Source organism: Seriola lalandi, unplaced genomic scaffold (assembly GCF_002814215.2).
Source record: "Seriola lalandi dorsalis isolate HSWRI2012SDOR001 ecotype SW California unplaced genomic scaffold, Sedor1 jcf7180002054511, whole genome shotgun sequence".
In the NCBI taxonomy this organism is placed as follows: domain Eukaryota; kingdom Metazoa; phylum Chordata; class Actinopteri; order Carangiformes; family Carangidae; genus Seriola; species Seriola lalandi.
This window is the reverse complement of record NW_019525064.1, coordinates 198,961-221,434: the sequence shown is the minus strand read 5'-3', so window position 1 is coordinate 221,434 and position 22,474 is coordinate 198,961. Positions and strand designations below refer to the sequence as shown.

The window sequence follows — 22,474 nt, the reverse complement described above, 5'->3', positions numbered from 1 at the left end:
GGGGGGGGGGCTTTAGGTTAAAGAGCGGTTACGTCACCTGAGGAAACGGAGCGCAGTCTGGCAGAGACGTGACCTTCGGTTAATGGCAGAGCTGCTGTTTTTACTGTGCGATTACACAATTTAAAGGGGAGAGGGATGGCTGATGTTTTCTAATTGCTGCACAGTCGGGAGCTGATTGTTTTTCGCAGCTAATCCGTTGTTGTTGTTGTTGTTGTTGTTGTTGTTGTTGTTGTTGTTGTGGAAAAGACTTTTCTGTCTCCCTGCTATTTGTACAAGCGAGAAACGAAACACAGCGTCTCTCATTTGATGTTTACTTCAATATTCATCATTTCCACTTTTGTCGAAGCTCTACGATTAATCTCATTTCTCTCTGGGAAACATTCAGGCAAGTTTAGATTTAACTTTATTTTTATATGCCACATGGAAAATTGTGGAATTACATATTAGTAAAAGTATAAATAAGCAACTACAATACTGAAGACTCCTTGGCTCCATATAGAAACTGGATGACCGGACATGACAAACACACACACATTTGCAGTATAATGTAAAAGCCGCTCTGCTCTTGTCTAAGGTTGAATGAATCATGTGTTTTAATATAATTTCTTCTGCTGGTTCTGTGTTTTGCCTCCACGATAGCTGCATTAATAAAAGCCACATGTGGCGCCACTCAAATCACATCCAGAGCATCACCCTCACAGACAAATATTTACCTGTGATTTTCTGTCTCCGCCTCTATATTCTCAGCTCTGCAAGCACAGAATTAACAAGTCATGACAGTTATGTCAACAGATACGCAATACCACCCGTGAGCCGGAATCAGATTCAGAACACATGCAATGCAAAACACCAAGCTTTACTGTGCTATAACTACATACTAGTCTACATGCAGCCAGCCATAGCCCATGACAACACTGCTGACCACCTGCAGCTGATGGGACATTGTTCAATACTGTGACAGTCATTTAGAAACCTCTGTAAAAACCTCCTCCCATCTGAGTAAGTTTAGCCAAACTCAAAGGAAAAATATTGCAAGTGAAAGGTAAAAGAAGAGAGAGACTTGCCAGCGGCTCTTTGAGGCCGTGGTTGAGATGTGATGAATCAAATTAATGGATAAACAGACAAGTTTTTACAGTTTGTCCACGAATGCCTGCGTCGAATGTCACAGTAATTCTTCCCTTAGTTGTCGAGATATTTCAATAAAAAACAAAAAATGTCACTCTCATGGTGGCGCTAGATGAAATGTCAGCGAGAAAAGTCAGTAAGATTCATCATCTGGGAACCATGAATGTCTGTACGAAGTTTGGTGTCAACCCATCGAGTAGATGTTGAGTAATTTCACTGGAATAAGTGAAGAATCTGACCTGGTGGTCGTGCTGAGGAGAGAGTCAGGAGTTATTAAAGTTCATCCTGATGGGAGCATGAATATTTGCAGCAAACTCCTTTTTATTCTAAACCCACAAACGTCATCCCTCGTGGTGGTGCAAGAGGAAGAGTCAGCAGGGTTCATCCTCTGGGAACCACGAATGTCTGTCTAAAGTTTAATGTCAATCCATCTGATCTATTGAGATATTTACAAATCTCTATATGTGGACCAAAGTAGTGGATGGACCGATCGACATCTCTAACATCGCTAAAAGCTAAACAAGTAAAATAGAATAAAACAAGTATCTCAAAAACCAGCGAACTGAGTGAAAGAATACACTACAATTATTTGTCTATAGTGTGATGTCATTTATGATCACAGATGCATCAGGGAGGCATCCTGCTAACCTCAGGGGACTAAGATGATAACCATGCGAGTGCAACATCCCTGGTTTGAGTCTGAATGTTCAGTCCTTTCTTTCTCTCTTCCTTCTTATTTATTGTCAGCTCTCGACTGTACTCTTCCTAATCCATCAGCAAGTGTGATAAAAACCCATGCACAAGAGGCTTGTTCACTGCAGACATCTCAAAAACACAGGAACAACTGAAAAATAAAGCCATTCTCTCCTCTAATAACAGTGACATCCTACCTGATCCCTATAGAGCTCACAGAAAGGTGCTCAGGAAAAAAAAACAAAAACACAATGGCTCTGTCCGGGGCTGGGCATGCAGTCCGAGGTCAGATAGGAACAATAGGAGCCATCCAGCAAAAGCCACGCAGATCTGTTTACAGCCACAGACAGACGGCAGCTGGCAGACTCGCCCTGGCACACGATGCCACACCAACTCCAACATGAAAGCAGTGGGAGTGCTTTTGTTCTGGGATTCCCCCTTTTAACCCTTTCACCAAGCTGAGACACGACACTATCATTTCCACCAGACCTCAGACAGGCCTCCTCTAGTCTGTCTCCCTCCCACGTCCCGCCCTCCCCTGGTGACTACCCAACCCCCCCCCCGGGGGCACAGACACACGGGGACCTCCACAGGTACTCACAGCTTCGGTTTGGGCTTGGTCGGCAGCGGAGGGCCGTCCCTCGCAGGGGATGGAGACACCTTGCCTGGGGTCGGAGGTGAGTCTGGTGCCACCGGAGCTGGACTTTGGGCTGTGACGGGGACATCTGCCGTAGAGTCAAACTGTGGTAGGGGTGGAGGTGGAGGTGGGGGTGGTGGCGTGATGTCTTTAGGTGGGCTTGGAGGTGACGGTGGATTCGGGGGTTGGCCGTTCTGTATAGACTCTTTCTCCTTGTCCTTGTCCTCCACCTCTGAGCCTATCTGAACTGCAGGCAGGGTGGACACACTGGGCCAGATCTCCAGCTCCTTGATATGGAAAGCTTCGGTGCCGGGATGAGGCAGCGTCTTGGGTGGCAGCTCCAGGAGGCTGATCTCTGTGAGTGGGGGAGGAGGGGGGAAGGCGGCCGTATCCTCAAACCCCGAGCTATCACCAGACATGCCATTACTGGATGAGTCCTCGGTCGCTGAGGGAAACAAACACGAGGAAAGTGGAAAATTTTGGACTTTAATGTTACGTTTTTCTTCTGGCCACTGCATAGCTCAGTAGATAAAGATCACACACACACGACTGTGTCACAGCTGATCTGATCTAAAGCAGCAGCTGGATCCAGTCAAGCTGATGCAATTCCTGTTTATTCAGCCTTTCCTTTAACCACATGGTGAATCCTGTGCTGTACATACACAGTCCTGTCTGTGAGAATGCACACACACACACACACACACACACACACACACACACACACACACAACTCACACCTCTCACCTTTGTCCTGTTCAGACTTCACAATAACAAGCAGGACAAACATCGATCGTCTTGTTGAGACAAAACAAACGACTTTCACCACTGATTATAAACCACAGGACTTCAGTGGAGCGACTGGATAATGACCAAACCCTGATTCATTTGAATGCTTTGAATTTACATTTCATTTTGTTTAATCTTACAACTACTCATCTTTTGATAACAACATCTTCTCACAGTCAAGGGTGTTAAAAATAATTTCTTAAAAAAATAGTGGAGATGGAACTTACAGAGACTCTACTGTGTGTAAAGACAATATAAATGACAAAAACAGAGTATAATTTAAAGCAGATATGTCTGCATCAATGCACAATTGGGAACATTACCAATAGTTTTTGAAGCCTCATGTTGGTTTATCCTTGTTACCAGCATCTGTTAGTCTGTTAGCCTACAGCAGATTAAACTGAGGTGAGGGAAACTCACTTATAAACCATAATGTTATCTTAATGAAACAATAGTTTTCAAAACCACGCTCGGAAAAAAAAGCAGTTTCCCTGGTGACTTAAATGAATCTTTTTTACAGAATAAACAGAAACTGCATCTTAAGGAGCGTCCACATTGGCTTCATCTCACCTGCAGTGACAGCGAGTTGGGCGGTGCTGTTTATGGAGCCATACGGGTTGGACGCCGTACAGCAGAACAGACCTCCGTCCTCTGGAAAGGCCTCGGCTATCACCAGGGTGCAGATCTCTTCTAAAATAAAAAAATAAAAAAAAACAACCACAATTAATTACATGATTAATAACCGAACCATTTATGATCCTAGCTCTGTGGTCTGAAGTCGGTCACTATGATGGGTGTAATTAAAAAACACAACACTGAGTGGAGTGACATGTTGACACTTGATTTGTTTGTAATGAGATGTAATAGAGACATTAGATGGACGGGAAGATGAGTTATGTTCATAGTAGACAGATGATGGACATTTCATGTAGACCGGTGAGTCACTATTCATACTCAGACACACAGAGAGAGCAGAGAGAAGAACAGACAGACACATAAACACTGAAGCACAGATGTTCACGGACGTCTGAGTGACTCACAGACTGAGAGCAACACCTGAAACGCCCCCTGACTCACACAGGTGGGAAAATGTGTGTGTGTCATTATTTAGCCATGATTTTGTGTGTGTGTGTGAGTTTCTCAGACTTTCACAGGGACTCCCTCTGACTGTAATAGATGTGATAATAAGTGTGAGACACAGATTTAACCAAGTGAAAGGCCGATAATGAAACCATCAAACTCAACTGGAGTCTGCGGACAAAGCTAATAATCCATTACTAATTTAAACCACTGACTGCTGTTGGGAAGATGAAAGCAGTGTTGTAATTGACAGAGTCATATAATGTTAGACCCTGAAGGAGTTGAGGTCACCTACTGTACCTGGCTCAGCTGCAGATCGAGGCTCTGATTCAGAGTGTTGACAGGCAGACGGGAAGAGAAGAGCACAGAAATATTTTGGTTATTAGCAAGTATGGACTGTAAATGTTGTGTTTAAAATGAAAAATCACTCAGAAGAAATGTCTCACTTTTCTGGAGAATGCGAAAATCAGGTGAGTCCAGGATCTCCTCTCCCTGGCGGGACCATCGGACCTGCAGAGGAGGGCCACCGCGCACCCTGCACTCCAGAACCACCACTTGGCCCTCGGACGCCTGGGCATCCTGCAAGAGCTACACAGAACCAGGACTAATAAGCCAGAGAGGAGTAAAAAAAAATAAAAAATAAAAAAAAGGAAGGGAGCGGTAATGAGAAAAAGGAGTGAGTCAGTGAAGAAAGACGGGGGAAAAAGAAGAAAGTGAAACTGGAAATGAAAAGAATAAATCTACTTCAGAAGAGACAGATGGAGACGGACACAGATGGAGACAGATGGAGACAGAGGGAGGGCTGGAGATGACATGAGATGTCACGATTTGAGCGTTCAGCGAACTCCACTAAAAAGTCACTTTATCTCACCACATTAGATATAAAACGACCATCTGTTTGTTCACCTTAAACTCTCAATAACAGAATCACAAAAAACACTTTCCTCAAACACCCTGACATCCTCTGACATTTTTCTTTCAGTTTTTGGGAATCACACGATCCAAAAATAGTCAAAAATCTGACTGTTGACACTGTCCATTTGTTTTAACTTTAGCCTAAACTTTGCATCTGTGTTGGTCCAAATAGCTGTCACTTAATGCTGACAACTTACAAAACACACCCCTAAGTTTACTTTGTCAAAATATTATATTCCAAGATTAAATTGTTTCTTAAATATTTGGAAAATGATGAACTGAAAGAGGCAGTTATATTTGACAGGTTGTCAAATACACTTTTTATCATCATTGACATTGAATACCTGCCTTTTGGAAGTCAATGAAAGAGGATCTCTGACCTTCTGGTTCTGGGAAAGTATGTGTGTAATGATTTACTTGGTAAATACTCAAGTTTAAAGGTCACATATTATATAAAGGTCTGTGTCCATGTGTAGTGTGATTATAGATCAGCTCTAGCTTCTATATTAATACTGTGAAAGTATCAAAGCCTCAGTCCACAGAGAAATGCACACAGCCTGTATTCAGAAACTGAGCCTTAAAACCAGCCGTCAGGACTTCTGGAACTTTGTGATGTCACAACAAAGCAGTCACCAAGCCCCGCCCACCTGGACCCACCATCCAAACCTTTACAGGATTTGGTTTCTCTGAGTGTTTTACCTAAAATATGCTATATCTATATCAGATCACTCATAAAACAGCCAATCAGAAGAGAGGCTCAGAGCCTCCTCTCTTCTGATTGGCTCACCGACCTGTTGTTACTAGAGCTGCAGAGAGAAGCCTGAGAGAGGAGATGTAAAACTACACTGAGATGGTTTTTGGTTCTTAAAATCACAAATATATCTTCTTATGGATCAACACTTCAAATAAAACACAGAAGAAGAGGAAAATATGGGTCATTTAAGCTAGCTTAAGATAGCAGTTAGCTTTCAGTATAAGGAGGACTGTCAACTACGATTAGACTGTTTGCTTTTCATTATCACTTACACTCTTATTTGCTATAGTTCAAATGTGTAAAAAATAATGGATTTCTTTTAACCTCAGAATCACATCTTCCTGACGGATGACAGTTAACTCCTGTCTCCAGTCAGTCACATGACAGTTTACGGTTTTACAGGACTAAAAAAACATCCACATGGGGGTCAGTGTCAACACGGTGTTGTGTCTCCTTCCAGCCAACGGGGCCGGAGTGACATAGAGTGGTACATCCATCAACAGGAGGCACTCAGTGTCAGTGTAAATAGATGTGCGTGTGAGCCTGAGCCTCTCTCTCTCTCTCTGTCTGTGTGACTGTGTGTGTTTGGCATGGGTATATTTTGGGAGGACAAAGGGCGGGATGTACATCATGGGGCCGACAGCGTATGTGTGTGGGTGTGTTAAATGGGTGACATCACGGCGCTGACTTCACTAGAGGCGAACATCCTCTCTCATTGAGATGATTAAAGCCTGTGACAGTTTTTTTTCTTAAAGGAGATGGGTGAGGGGGTTGAGGAGGAGGGGGAGTGAAGAAAAACAAATGTCTTTTTGTAATGAAGTGGAAAATGATTTAGGGCCTGACTGGCTGAATGAGAGCGAAAGAGACCTGACCCTTGTGGGTTTGGCAGGGCTGTTTGAAGCTCTGCCTCGGCCCGTCTCAGACCCGCCATCACAAGACCCACAGCCTGAGGGAGAGGGAGCTGGGGCCTGTTGGGGGAGTGTTGAAGCGTCTGAGTTGGAGAAGGGTGATCTGGAGCTGGAGGAGGAGCTCCCATCAAAGCTTTTGTTTTATCTGACCCCCACCGCTGAAAGCCACAGCACTGCATACTGCTATTATGGTAAGGCACGGAGTCCGAGTACATGTGTATCAGGTTCTGTGTATGTATGCCTGTATGTATTGCATGCATGATGTATTGTATGTTTTTCATGGTTTGGGCTTTAGTCCCTTTGGTTTCTTTTTAAAGGAAATCTTAACGCTGCAGCATACAAACTTATTTTAGACGATGGCATGCGTCTAATGTTTTGCAGCAGTGTGAGACAGGCCCCCTCCACTTCACCAGACTTGGAAAACTAAGATCTGAAACTCTGAGGATGAATTGAAAGCCAGGTCTTATCGCCCCGCATCAGTGTTCAGCCTCACTGATGCGTTTGAGGTCGAATGGGAGAAAATCTTTGCAGCCAGGTTTCAAACTCTTGTGGAAAAACTTCACCAGAAGACGCTGTTAGCAGCATATTAATGACCATGTTTTTTTGGATATGTGTATAACATTTGGGTGTTCATTTACATTTCATCATGTAGTATTTGTATATGTTGCGTACGCGGACTTACCTTGGTGAATACAGGGGGGCCCGACGCCTCACCGGCGTACAGTGACGACACCGGGCTCTGCATCTAGAAAACGACACAAGCTTAGTTTCCGAAAAGGTGGAGACCATTCAGAAATGCGTCTGCGTATGAGCCTGTGTTGCTGTGTGTGCTGTGGATGGCTTACCCTCTGTGGGGGCTGAGACAGAGACTGAACCAGGGTGGAGCGATGAGGATGGACCTCCGTGGTTTTGGGTGATGAAGAGCGTATTGTTAGGGACATTGAAGTAGTCTTCTTCTGCACTCTGAAATAAGCAAAGCATAAATCAGCACACAAATGAGAAAAGTTTTCCTCGACTCTATATGCTTTTATTTATAACATGATACTTGAATCAAAGCAAACCGTCTCCCCGGCAATTAAGATGATATCAGTATTCCTGGCCTCAGTGTAAACAGAAAGGGAATCAGGAAGTAGTTCAGATGGAGGCAGATTTATACAGCAGATAATAATCAAAAATATTTAGAGAGCTAGAAAGCACTTCACTCTAGTACTGTCAGATTGAGTGCACCATCCAAAAAATGCATTATTTTAGTAATAACATTTTCTAAATATGTATAAATATATATATATTTTGATCCAGACCCTGCACAAAAATAACCACATATATAGTGACAGACAGTGTGTCCTGGATTTGTTCAGTCTTGTAAGTGCTATTTAAAAAAAAAATAAAATACTTATGACAATGAACTTTTTTACTAAATTATCAAGTTAATATTATTTTTACATTTAAAGCAGAAGAAAATGATTCAAGAGAAAAGAAAAATAAAGAAATAAAAGAAGAGAGTGAAAGTGAACAAGGGGTAAAAAGTATGTAAATAAGTCAGCTTATAGGGGGAAAACCTGATGGTGAACTTTCTTTTAAACCTCTGAACCTCTCATTATTTAAAATTGTGGCCTGGGTATGTGGTCAGGATTATGGCTCTTTAGGGCCCCTTTAAGGGCCTAGTTAAATAGCAGGCAGCAGACCTGATAAGCTGCTGTGGGGCTCAGTTAACCTGTTCAGGGGTTCAAGGTTCATTGGGTCACGGGTTCACAAGAGGTCACGGAGAGACACGTACTGAGGCATGGTTCCTGATCTGGATTTTGCTCCTTCTCCGTCCGAGTCTGATGATGAAGCTCCTGATGGAACATAAATAGAAGCACCGATGATTATTCCCACATCACACAGGATGTTTTTTCAACAGTAAATATTTCAGCAATTAGCAAATTCCCAGGAAATTTGTTCTGCAGTTTTTAAAATCTCCTAAGTGTAAACCAACATGATGACTGTACTTCTCATAAATCCTGCACAAAAAGGACATTGCTTCTCGTCTTTTTATCCTCTAACACTGAAAGCTCGGTTGTGTGAGAAGAATAGCATCCTTGTTTTGCGCCATAAAGCAATATTTTCTTTTTGCTATTAAGCACTGTAGAAGACTAACCACCATGGAATCCCCTGTACAAACACACTCGAGGCTTCTCATTCGCACAGATGTCTCAAAAGTAAAAGTTCCCTGATGCGAAAATGATGCATTTCATGACTGACCTTCAATGTAAACCTCAGCAGAGGTATTGTCTGCTCCGAGACTGTTGGACGCCACGCAGGTGTAACGTCCCGTATCGTCCTCAAAGGCTTCGGCGATCACCAGCGTGTGCAGGTCACCGTCCCTCAAGATCTGTATGTCAGGAGAGCTGTGCAGCTCACGGCCTTCACAGAACCACCTGGGGGAGGAGGTGAAACACAAGTGTGGTTACTTCAACATGCTGCTGCCAATCAGAACAACTGTGAACAATAAAATCTAAAAACTAGAGTTGAGCTTTAAGGAGTCTGATGAACCTAGACACTAAAATCGTCCTTTTCTACCCTGTAGATTATTTAAACTGGTGCTCTAAGCTAACAGCACTGTGCTGAGTGATGAAGACAACTAGCATCATTTAAAGTAGAAAAACTGACTTTTAAACTCATAGAAAAATATAGTACAATAAGAGTAAGAGTCTACAACTATGCTAGTGGATCTGCAAGGCTGCACATAGGCACAGCTGTGGGTTGAATGCTAACGTCAATTAGCATGCTACAAGAATGGTAGCGTGGTGATGTGTAGCAGCTGTAACGTTTACCATGTTCACTATCTTAGTTTAGCGTGTTAGCATGCTAACATTTGCTAACTAGTATTTAACACAAAGTGCAGCTGAGGATGATGGGAATGCCGTTTGTTTTGCAGGTATATAAACTGAAAATTCAGTTATCACTGTCCATCTTTTGAGAACGATTAAGGGGAAAAATAAGAGAATCAGTTGAATTTATCCTGGAGGGACTCTGAAAATATGAAGCTAATTTTCATGACAACCAATCAAATAGTTTATATAATAGTCCATGAATGTTTTTAGGGTAATTCATCCCATAGTTTTGAGTTATTTCAGTCTGGATCAAAGTGGTGAATCATCCAACCTCCAAACCCTCCCTTACCCAAAGATATACATTTTAATTTTGTGGTGAATGATTAAAGCGGTCTGCTTGTAAGTTCACAGTGAGTCGCTATGAGAAAGTGACGAGACTGGCCGGGGCTATATGGTTAGCATGCTAACTTCAGTAGAGGAAAAGACGTGATAGAGACAAGACTTAACACAAGTTTTATGCTGAACTAAAAATGTTTCTTAGAGACTGGTAAGTAAACAGCTGTTAATGCTAATGTTAGCTATGTAGCTATAGAAAATTTCTAGTGACTTGCAGCAGTGCATGGTTTAGACAGTACGAAGAGTAGTCCTGATAATTTATTATGCTTGTGAATTTCATTGAGATCAAGATTTGCAGCGACACTGGAAGCCACAACCTTTAAAAGAGTCTTTTATTTATTCCACGTCTTGCCATAAGAAATAAATGTTGCAGTAAAGGAAAAGATCGCATGCAACAGGAATCATGAATCATAACTTTTGTTCAATAAAATCTTATCTTACAGGCAGTGGCCATCACTCTTCTTGACAAATACTTGAACTTAAATATACCTTTTCCAAATATGATGGAGGCCTGCCAGTCTAACTCACTTCAGTAACTACTCATTCACACACTCACACACACCCTCTGGGCACGTCTGAGTTTCCATATCTGCCAGATATCAGCCACCCCGGGGCACTGACGAGACGCCGTGTTACGGGAAGCAGATACACCCTTTCCCCCTCCCTCCAGGCGGAGTCGTGTGTGTCTGCTAACAAAGCCGGCGTGAGCAGACCACCACCTCCCTGGGGTCTGCGAACACAAGCTTTGTTCCCTGATCTGGGACCCAGTAGAGATGAGAGAGAGTCTTCAGCACAGCCAGCGTGGTCTGTCTCATCTCTCTTCACAGTGTTATGATTAAAGCAGGACCCCACCCCAAAGCCCCCACCTTCCCTCACCCCCGCCAGCACATCAAATACAGGAGCACACAGGGTTCACATCACATCTACACACGCACACACACAAGTAAACTGCTTTTATCAGTTCAAATGTCCTCTCTCTTCATCGTGACGTATCGAGACAAGATATCCCCGCTCCACCGGCACACCGTGCAGCCTATCAGCACCTTATTAAAAGAAAGGTTGTGCATGTCTTGTTCACTTCTTGACCTCTGCACTGACTGACAGGAGGAGGGACAGGAATTCCCAAAAATGCCGGAAGAACAGCTGTTCTGTCCATCCGGAGCGCTGACCTGCCAGAGGACGTTCAACTATCTTGGAGAGCTGTGTAAAAATTCCCGACATCCTGCTGCACGGCCATTACTGGATTTTACACACTCTGGGGTGTCAGTCAAACAGCAGGCCGGCTCCTGTTCCAGAAAGCAATCCGTCAGCCAAAATATTCAGACAACAATTCATACCGGAGGATTTACACCTGACAGAGTGGGTGTGAGACCGGCGAGCGAGACTGAGAGAAAGTGAATGAATGAATGGCAAGTGCAGGAAAAGGAGGTGAATGAGCGTGAGTCAGGCCGGGTCAGACAGGAAAAATTAAACGCTCTGTCATTACTGAGCCTCGTCACTCTGTTTCTGCTTTCTCTGCCCCAAAAAACAACAAGGAACGAACGGCTCCTCGGGGCAGCTCCTCCGTCTTATCGCTGGACGAGGGGAAACAAAGGAAGGACTTGGCTGGCTCTATCACGCAGCCAGACGCCAGTGTGTTAAATGATAGGAAACAGATCACGACGTGAGACTAATGAAGAGCTGTTTGTGGCACGAGCAGGGAGACCTTATCCGCCGACGTGTTAGCCCTCCAGGCAGCGGAGGCCAAGAGTCATCTGCCACGCTTCAGACTCCGCCGGCAGCTGTCTGTGCATCAAACACATGAACCAGACGGAGAAAGGCCGGGACAACACGGGGATCATGTGTGACTCGACTTCGTTACACGACACAGGCCGAAATTCTTTGATATGAAGCTGACAGAGAGTTCAAAAAAATGTGATTGTTTGAGCAAACCAATATGTCTGTGTGGTTTTGAAATCCATTTTTCCAGATTATAACCAGGCAGCGAAAAGGGAAAACAACTCGTTTGGGTGGCTGCCATGTCTGCTGTGGATTTGCTTGGGAAACTCAGGTTTCTTTTGTTGGTTAAACCTCACTACTTTCTTTCACCGAATAAATCAAAACGGTTCACTCCGGACTTTGCAGCCATATCCTCCAAGTTTGATGTGGACCGCACAATACGAATCTGCCTCAATATGGCAAAATCACATGGACAGTTTCTGAGCGCTGTTAAATTAAACGCACGCAGGAAAGGGATTAATGTAACACATGACATCATTTAACTAATGACGATGGTTTGTGAGGGGGGGTGTTAAGGCTGTTGGTGTATACTGTGTGTTTTGTGTATGTATGTGTAGCTATAGTGGGCAGAGGCCAGCAAACAGCGGGGGGACATGTTTTCCACAGGGTGGTCTGAATGTGTCCAGATCTCAAGAGCAGCAACACGTGTGAAGTAAAATGCAAAAATGTAATTCAAGCGTTTATCAGAGGAGTTTTTTTCTTTAGTAAATGTCTTCAGTAGTTTTCCATTCTGGTTATGGCACAAAGGTCTACCAGGCTCCCCTTGCTGAATTTAAAACACAGACCATCTGCTCAGTAGGAGTAAAGGAATGGAAATGTAAATTTGTTTGGGCACAATTTGACAAAACACAGAGCAGAGAGCGCAAGACTCATCAGCTCGTGCTCCTCTGAGGGTTAACTGAGCATGAACTAGGAAGCACAAACCATTCCCAACGAGCACAACAATAAAAACCCCTTATTAATCAACCTTAATGATCTACCATTATGCATAATTACTGAGTAAACTCATTCAGAGACAGACGGTAATGTTTATTTAATCCCCTCTCTATTTCTGTGGAATGTGCTGAACATGGTGTTAGGCCTAAACAGCGCGGAGTGTTTTCTCCAGCGGGGACTCTGTTGAGTCACACACAGCCGAGGAGGCACAGGAGGAATTCAACCGTCAATTGGCTCGTTTGCAGGGGAAGCAGGGCGTGTTGGAAAAGCAGTCCCTGGGTGTTCTGAGAGACCCGAGCGAAGGTAGAAGTTTTTTGGCAGAACGTAGCTCTACCACCCATTTCCTCTTAAAACAATGCCATTATAAAACACAACTATTCAGAGCATGCATACCAAATAGCTGGAAGTCAATAGGCTTTGTGAGCAACGACCTCACCTCTTCATTCATCTCCCACCCTAAGGGCATCCGGCCAAGATGGTGACTACACATCCCACCATCGACCGGCCCTGTCAGCAGCTCTCTGAGTCAAGAGAGCATGTGAGGAGGCAGTTATACACTTTCTCGCTTTAAGACAATTGAGGCCAGATGACGCCACCGGTTATCATCGGGAGGACGATCTGGTCGCTACGCTAACCTCTCCACAATACAGAAGGAGAGAGCGTTCCACAGGACAGGCCAAACCAGAGCCTGCTGCCCTGGCCTCCGCCGTGCGTGCTGAGGGCCACACTCTCCTCGTCTGACCCTGTTGTTATTTGCTGCTGTTGATGGAAAATTTTATGAAGCTCGGCTCAGTTTCACCACAAACCCAAACGGGTGGAAGCCAGAGCGCAGGGGGAAGAGAAAAAGAGAGGAGGAGGGTTTGATCGCAGAAAAAAAAAAATGACCTTGACAGGATGTAGGAGTGACAAGCTCGCAGAAACACACCCACAAGCCAATCAACAATCACTATACAAGACACGGGGAGACTGGACATATGCTTCTGCAGACATGTTTGTCTTTGATTTGACTCCAAAGTTTGCTCTGTGTTCAGCTTTGAGCCACAGAAGTCAACCAAAGTGCAACTGGACAAGGAGAGCGGCATAAAGGCTGTCTTTATCCCTAATTACAAACTACAATAGAGGTCAACTGCAACTGCCCAAGCTCTATAGGGAGCCATGTCGGTTTTATTATCCACAACAGAGAAATCTCCTAATTCACGCAAACACAAGATGGAAAGCAGACTGGGTTTCCTCTTTCCCACGGACGCCGACTGGAACCAACAACGAATGCAGCTCTAAGAGGCTCAGTCAAAGGTCTGAAAGCACAACCTCACTAAAGCTGCAAAATATTTATTCCCACCACAGCCCTTCTTATTACTGTAATTTTCTGTAATACCACATAATGCGTCATTTACCTGCCCTCAAGGTATGCAATGCAGCAGTACCAATATTGCTCCCATTCAATGCACAATTTACCCGCCCAACATGATTAAAGTGGGAGCAGCTTCACATGCCAAGAGTTAATGCAGATCCACTCAATCTTCTCCCTTCTCAGACACACGAGCTCTCTTCAACAGAGAAGCTGATGACGCTGGATTTGGTCAATGTTTTTAGCCATGCTAGCAACAGCGTCAACCTCAGCAGTATTTATTTTATTCATTTAATTATTTATTTAACTTTCATGTATTCAGGTGAATCCCACTGAGATAGAACTCTCTTTTTCAAGAGAGACCTGAATGTAAATAAAACACATAATAAAAACTATTCGTGCACAGATAGTCTTTACTATGCAATACAAACCGTTGCACTACAGCAGCTGTAGACTCATGTCAAACCATCTGATCTAATTATCTGGATCTGCACCAAGTTATACAAACTCATAGATCTCAACACCAAGGCTGATTTTTTTTACATCAAGGTCCAAACAAAATTTCATGAGAAGTTGATCAAAGTCATTATAAAAGATAACGTCTATTCATACCAGGTGTTATTGTTGCACAAATGTGGAACAATTTTGTTAAAATTTGACTTTGAACTGAAGTTGTCTGCTGTTTCTTTTGAAAGAAACACAACAGTTGACAACTTTTAATTATAATTGTCTGACACTGTCCCTGTAATTTATCTCAATAAAAAATGTTAAATTCATCTTTGGAACATATGACCTTACAATTAATGATGGTTAGGGGTTAGGTCACTCTAACTCTGGGCATATTCTGTTGGTACAACATGTCGTACACATGTTTTAATAAATGCTGTGACACACAGTGACTGCATCAGTAGCAGGACGAAAGAAATGCTTATTATAACGACTGTTTCAGTTGTTCGTCTATAATGTAAAAATACTTCTGGATCTGTTAAAGTCCTAATGAATCTGTCATAACATCATGTCAATGACACTTGAAACAATAAACACAACTTGTCAATCAGAAGAACTTACCACCTGACTGAATTTACTCATCACAATCCAAAACATAAAACTTCACAGAAGAATGCTGGAAACTGTTGTGTTCCCTTCATCCTGCGTTTCATTCGTCCCTCCTCTACTCTTTTGTAATAAACAAAGGCTCATAATCAGTGTTTAGTTCTCAGTTCTGCAGAGCACTCTAGCGTCTTTCAGCTCATTGTTTTGGTTTTGTGGCCCACAATCCTCTCCGCTCTCGTTAGCATCTTTTCCAGGCGCAGCAGGCAGCTGTTTCGCATGAATTTGCTCTGATAAATCCACAGCACCAGATAACAGACAGTTAGCAACTAGCTGGTTAGCGCAGAGAGCGAGAAAGTATGTTGAACTCATTCATTAACACTCTAAATTAATGCTAATGATAACTTGTTAGCCATATTAGTGGGAGGCCATGAAACATGAAACATTTATGTGACATTCAGTTTGTGACTGTAATTAAATTATATCAATCATCACAGATACGGTCTAAATGCTGGGAGAGAATGATTGTGTATTATTATTTGTAGCTCCCATGGGCTAGATCATTTTTAAATGAAACGGTTTGTTCAGAATTACTTCATTACTGTGAGTTAATGATCTAAATAAAGCTGCAGTAGAAGCACAAATCTTCTACCAAGATCTAGTCCATTTGTTTGAGTGTTTTCTTCCGGGCACGGATCATAAATAAATATTCGAGTCCCAGATTTGAGACTGACCTTAGTTTAAGTGTTGTGCTACATGCCTGAAGTGCCTGCAGACACAAAAGTCTTGATTAAAGATGATACATGCAGGAATGTGACGCCTAATGAAGCAGCAGGAGCCGCCTGATGATGGAGCCTTGTTAATCGGGGCGGAGGACCACGGGTCAGAGATCACTGGAATATTCTGGACAGCAGACAGCTGCAGATGACAGCCACAGCTCTGACCGGAAGCCATGACGGATATTTTTCTCCGAGGAATTTTAACCAAGGGGGAGGGTGGGGGAGATTCTCAACGTCTCCCCCGAGTTGTCCATCAACAGACCTCATCCACTGAAGCATTACAGCAGAGCAGATCTGAGTGTCAGCGTGCCCAGAAGGAAACTGAAGCATCGTGGGTATTAATATAAAATGTGAAATTCATACTGTGATCATCACCAAATAGGAAATAATGTAGATACTAATACTGTATGTACAGTTCTTGTAGTTTAAAACAAGTGGTGTGTGTGTGTGTGTGTGTGTCTGTGTGTGTGTGTGTGTGTGTGTGTCTGTGTGTGTGTGTGTGTGTGTGTGTGTGTGTGAGAGTGAGAGAGAGAGAGAGAGAGAGAGAACCAAAATAGTGACAGACATGTGCAGCAGCTGAGCTACAAATCCACACACCTCGGCACTCAGTGGGATGCCCCACACACACACGCACGCACACACACACACACGCACGCACACACACACGCACGCACGCACACACACACACACACACGCGCACACACACGCACACACACACACGCACACACACTCACGCACACACGCACACATGCACACGCACACACACACACACACAACAACTTTATTTCACTCAGTTTTGAGGCCCCAGAAGAAATCAGTAGATTTTAAAAGAGATGAAACACAAGCAGATTTCTCTTTCTGTTCATAAAGAACAATAGAACCCACTCATTCATTCAAATACAAATTACACACAGTGTCAGCTGTTGTTTCAAAGAGAAACAAAAGATAAAAATAAAAGTTGTCAATGCTGTAGTAAAAGACCTAAATCCTCTGCCAGGTTGAATGGGATGTAAACCACATGACCGTACTCTCACTCAGGGGGAGTCTCATAATCTCCCTTTTAAAAAATAATCTGAAGATCAAATAAATGTAAACTTGACTTTCACCTGACGATAGCAGAGAAATGACATCACTAACTAATATCGTTGTTCGGTCTGTAACTTACCTGAGCTGCGGTGCCGCTGCCGCTCAGTCAAACCAAAAGTCACTAATGAATTCCTTGATGTACGGCTGCACACAGAGCTTCTGCTCCTGACAGCATGACACGCACTGAGCCACTGACACTCTCACACCGGGACAGCCACTCTGAGTCACACAGTCCGACATACACACAATGCTCAGCCTGAGCACCGGGCTGCAGAGGGAGGGAGCAGTCCAGAGCTGCCAAATTCCACACGAGACAGAAGAGCAGAAAACATTTAAGACACGTTTAAAACACGAAAGCTGTTTGCAGAGCGGCGCCCACGCTGAATTCATTCATGCGATTCCGGCGGTTGGTTGAATTGCCTCCATGTTTTCTTTTCCCCCCCCACTTCCTTTACAACAAGGACTAATCAAACCTGTGCGAGTCAAACTCACTGCAACACAGGTAAACTTCCTCCACCGTGATATAGTTTGTGGGCTGCAAACATTCAAACAAGCGGATTCGTGGTGGTGTTATTTTCTTTCTGTTTTCGCTCTGGAATCATTCTCCCAAACAAAAAAACAAACCTTGCTCTTTTTTTTTTTTCTGCTCCTGCACAAGTCCAGGCCACAGTCTGCTGACCATCAAAAGCACCACAGCAAACTTTGGGCTCCGGCCAAATGACCCTGTCACTATGGAAACCTCTGGGGCCCTGATCTGTGACGGCAGGAACCAGGGTATCATGAAAGAAAAAAAGAAGACAGGGCTGCAGTACGTACTACAGTGTGGCACAGAGCGAGAGACTAAGTATTCTGCCACTTACTTAATAAATCCCACATACCAGAGCGAAGCAGGTCGCTTAAACAGCACGGTTAGGCCCGAACGAGAATAGCTCACATAAGTCAGGATCTAAATAGACCAGTTTGAGTTGGCAACACCTGGCAAGTACAAGACAGATGGCAGCGGCTACTGTGTCTGGTCATGCTTCGTATATACACACACACACACACACACACACACACACATATACGCGACAATATAATAATCCCAAACTTCAAATTCACTAAAGTCAGCAGATAAAAACCTGGTATTTGTGGTTTGTTTAGGGCGCGGTGTGTTTTACTCTCTGCAGGAGCTCCGGTACAGACACACACTGGTGATATTTTAGTTTGCTGTCAATGAGGATCCCTGGAGTCTCCTGCTGAGACGTGGCAGGTGGGAGTATTTGTGGTGCTTGTTACTAGGAAGGCCCGCTCTCCTCGTGACATAAAGATCTACGATGAGAGGAACGTCGCTCCTTACGACGTCTGTCCCAGTGGCACACACTGTAATCATGTGGTTCTTTTATTCGAATTCTTCTGGTTTGTGAAAGAGCTCGCTCCCATTTGTAGTGATAACGACATGAAAAGGCACCGGACTTCCCCTAAGTGACTATAAAACATGGGCTAATAAGAGGAAGGGCTTTTACAGTCTCTGGATGTTCCTATTAATTACCGACAGACTGACAGCGGCCACCTCAGACCCCCTGCTTTGTCTCACCGGCATCCTCCTCCAGAGAGAAGAGAGGATCACAAAGAAAAAGAAACAAACATAAACAGAAAGTGCTGAAGATGGAAGCAGCTTTCCGACAAATGAGTCAACAAGAATGAAGAGATTTCTCCCACTGAGCGACACACTGGGTTTATTAACACACAAACAGCTGCAGATGGATGCACACACACACACACACACACACACACACACACACACACACACACACACACACGCACCCTATCATACGACAAACAACCAAACATTCATGCGTCTTCAATCACACACCCACTTCCACAGAATATTTCAAAAGGTCTTTCAAGGGTCAGTTGACATCACAAAAAAAAAATAAAAAAAATATGTGGGCACGTTGCCGTGGCAACTTCTGTTTTTCTGCTCCAAGGAAACCAGAGGACCACTAACAAAAACAGAGACAAATATGTCCTCTCATGATGTCATACTGTGAAGAAGGTCCACCCTACAAACTGTCAAATAAATCCAGCGAGAAAAAAACAAAAAAGCAACATCCAGAAGAACCCGAAATTAAACATATCAGCCATATGAAATAAATGAGCCCACATATTTAAACAGCAACGTGATGCCTCGAGTCAGAGCAACGAGATCAGGAGTCTTACTGACGAACTGTTGCTGAGGTTACATTTGGTTTTTTTGGCCATTTTATTTTACCAGCTGTGGGAGCAAGTGACTTTAATCCTGACGTGGTTTAATGGTGATTCATTAAAAGGGTCATTGGCCTAATTAACAAAACTCATTCCCCAAGCATCCATGCTGTTACAGAAGGCTTTTACAGTACGCGGCCACTTGACGTCAGATCCTTTGCAGCAAATTTAACCAATTTACACATTTCCAAATTCCTGCATTTCCACATTCATCGATCTTCCTGCTGCCACTGAGTAATTACAGCTGGAGACAAACCACAGAACAGTCTGTGTCTGTTTTAGCTATGCATCACAACTTTCTGGGAACAACAATTAGACAGAGTTAAAGCAACAGCTGAACCACGCGGGGCAGATCTGTGGCCACATGTACGGCTATGCTTTGAGTCACATACTGCACGGCTATAGCTTTTATATGGTAACAATTATGACAACAATATTGACTCTTTTTCTTTGTCCTTTCTTAGTTGCCATCGTGTTAATGGCACAGACCAGGTGCAACTTCTGACTCAAGAAAGTCTTCATACAGAGGAAGCAGCATACTTCTGCACATCTGCAGACCCAGACAAGGAAATGTACCAAAAAAACAAAACAAAACAAAACAAATGTGCTTGATCCAACTTCCAACCAGCCACCCACGACCTTGCCGCAAACATGCAAACGCACAACTACAAAAAAACATCTGCCTCCGTGAACGCCAGACCTCCTCTCCTGGTGTGTGAGTGGATATTTGCAGCTCAGCCTCAGTTTCCCCTGAAGCCGAATCTGAGACACAGCAACACACTGATAAGACGCTTCACAAACTGGATGTACATTATTCGGCAGTGAACAGCAGCACCCTGTAATTCTGCTGCGTGTCGGAGACCGAAAAAGACAAGAAATGAGTGTAAAACTGCTGCCAACAGAATCCAAAGGAGATAAATGGCAGCGGAGGTGACAGGCTGAGGTTGCTGTCGGGGATTGAACTCTGCGACCTCTCCTTCTCTCTCTGAATTTATGGAGTCATATCTGAGCTGTGATCACACACACACACACACACACACACACACACACACACACACACACACACACACACACGCGGACATCATCATCCTCTCTTCCTCCTCTTGTCCCCGACAAAAGACAAACATGGGAAGATTGAAGAACAAAGATGCACATCTTCAGTTTCAAGTTAAGACAGTTTAACATTCACACAGTTGTTATCCTGTCACATGTACATGGGAAGGAAGACTGGAGTTTGTTTTTACGAGTCCCAGTCGACCTCTCGTCTGCTCGTAAAACAAGGATCCCGGCTTCAGACTCTGATTTTCGCACAGCCACACGTAAAACACAATCTGCAGTTTTTACTGTAAGCACCAAGAGAGTCTGCTGCTATTTCTATCCAGACAAAAACACACACACAAACACATGCAACAGCACACACTAAATTCCACCACTCCAATAATGTCAAAGATACATAATTGAATCGGGCTCAACTTCAAACGCAGCTCTTTGGCAGCCACACAGGAATCCAACATCCAGGAAAAATAACAGCCTAAAATATCTCATCAAAAGGCAGATTACTGTAAGCTGAATCTAATGGCCGTGCCTTATCAAGCATGATGAATAGCAGAGCGTCATTTAACAGGTGAACAGAGGAATGTAACCTGGTGCTCACTGTTCACAGGCCAGCTGTGGAACAGACCCCGAGGCCCGGATGACTCAAAGCTACAAACCTGAACTGAGCGCAGTAACAACCTTGTTCGACTGCGCCCGGACAGTTTTCGGTGTTCTACCTTTTGACATAGTTACTTCTTTTTTTTTCTTTAGTCTGAGTTATTTTGTGTGACTGCTGTGATCTGATGGAGAGCACGGCAGGCCTGACGGAGCAGGTTAATGGTCGTGGTATAAGTGTGCGCATGTTTACTGATGAGGTCAAACGGGCCCCGCTGACTCTCGGTGCGGAGGAGAGGCTTCGGTGCGGAGGAGAGGCTTCGGTGCGGAGGAGAGGCTTCGGTGCGGAGTAAAGATTTATGGAGCGTCCTCTGCCCATCCTCCTGTTGAACTTGTCTTAGATTACCATCCTCCTGTCGAGCATGACTGCTGCCTTTGTCCGCACCAGACATGCTTCATATTAAATCTGGTATTCCACTTCTTCAACTGTCACTGATCCACTTATGTAACTCTCTACAAATCTCATTTCGCTCTACTTATTTAACTCTTTCTCACCTGATTGCTTAGTTTTGTGATAATTTATTGACCCTTATCTGGATGATACAGTACAGGCAGAATGAAAACATTTCTTCTTTTACTCTGTCCAAATCACAGTGTTTTAAATTCTTTTGAACAAAAAAATGATAAATCCTCTATTCACCCACTAAGCACTAAATGTGATTTCAACATGGTGCTGTCAATGAGCCCGGAAACCTTTTGGCTGCATGTGTGGTTCATGCACAGAACTAACACTGACACAGGTTTATTCTCTAGATCAACAGGTGTAAAATCTAATACATTTGTACAAAAGTGATTGCAGTATATACAAGGTAATACTTCATTTCTGTCATGTTCTCAATGTCATCGTCGTCTAGAATTAACATCCCTGCACACGAGACAATCTCAGTCCAGACTGTTCTGGTCTGTGGTTCTCCGATGGTGGAACAAGCTACTGAATATTATCGTCCCTCTAGATCTTTAAGAATCAACACCAACATGTCTAACTCGCACTTCCTTACCTGATTTCCTTACACCTATTAAACAGACGTAGGGCTTAGTGCTTACTCAAAGCCCTACGTCTTTGATAGTCACTTTGGATAAAAGTGTCTGCTAATGATTAATGTAAATTTATTCTGTGTCATTGAAAATACAGACAGGTAATGAACTTTTAATTTGAGCCCTATGTGGGTTTTTGCCAACTGAAAAATGAAACGCACACATCACAATTTCATCTCCGTGGCCAGAGCTGCCTTGCAAGACTGTAAGTCCTGTTGGAAACCTGTAACTGGATAAGAAGATTAGCGTGAAATTTGGGACAGTACGTGTTAAGGGGTCGAGGTCGGGAGCCTCCTTGACTCCGAGGCTGGAAGAGGGGAAGGAAAAGTCTCACCTCATCGGGTGAAACTTCACACTCTGTCTCCAGGCCGGGGGGGGGGGGGGGGGGGGGGGG

At 43.8% G+C, this 22,474-nt stretch overlaps 1 protein-coding gene across 4 annotated transcripts in view; it reads right to left on the bottom strand.

Annotated features, from left to right (window-relative positions):
* palld (palladin, cytoskeletal associated protein) overlaps positions 1-22,474 on the bottom strand; it is a 61,242-nt gene that overhangs the window by 29,158 nt on the left and 9,610 nt on the right. For 3 of the 4 annotated variants that reach the window (XM_023413311.2, XM_023413316.2, XM_023413313.2), the window contains exons 3-11: positions 9,143-9,318; positions 8,676-8,736; positions 7,744-7,861; positions 7,581-7,643; positions 4,768-4,909; positions 4,622-4,645; positions 3,812-3,931; positions 2,420-2,900; positions 714-749 (exon numbers count right to left, since the gene is read on the bottom strand). In XM_023413311.2, coding sequence (XP_023269079.1) covers positions 714-749; positions 2,420-2,900; positions 3,812-3,931; positions 4,622-4,645; positions 4,768-4,909; positions 7,581-7,643; positions 7,744-7,861; positions 8,676-8,736; positions 9,143-9,318 — 1,221 coding nt within the window. The remainder of the gene's footprint in view (positions 1-713; positions 750-2,419; positions 2,901-3,811; positions 3,932-4,621; positions 4,646-4,767; positions 4,910-7,580; positions 7,644-7,743; positions 7,862-8,675; positions 8,737-9,142; positions 9,319-22,474) is intronic. The other variant, XM_023413312.2, reaches the window with a different exon arrangement.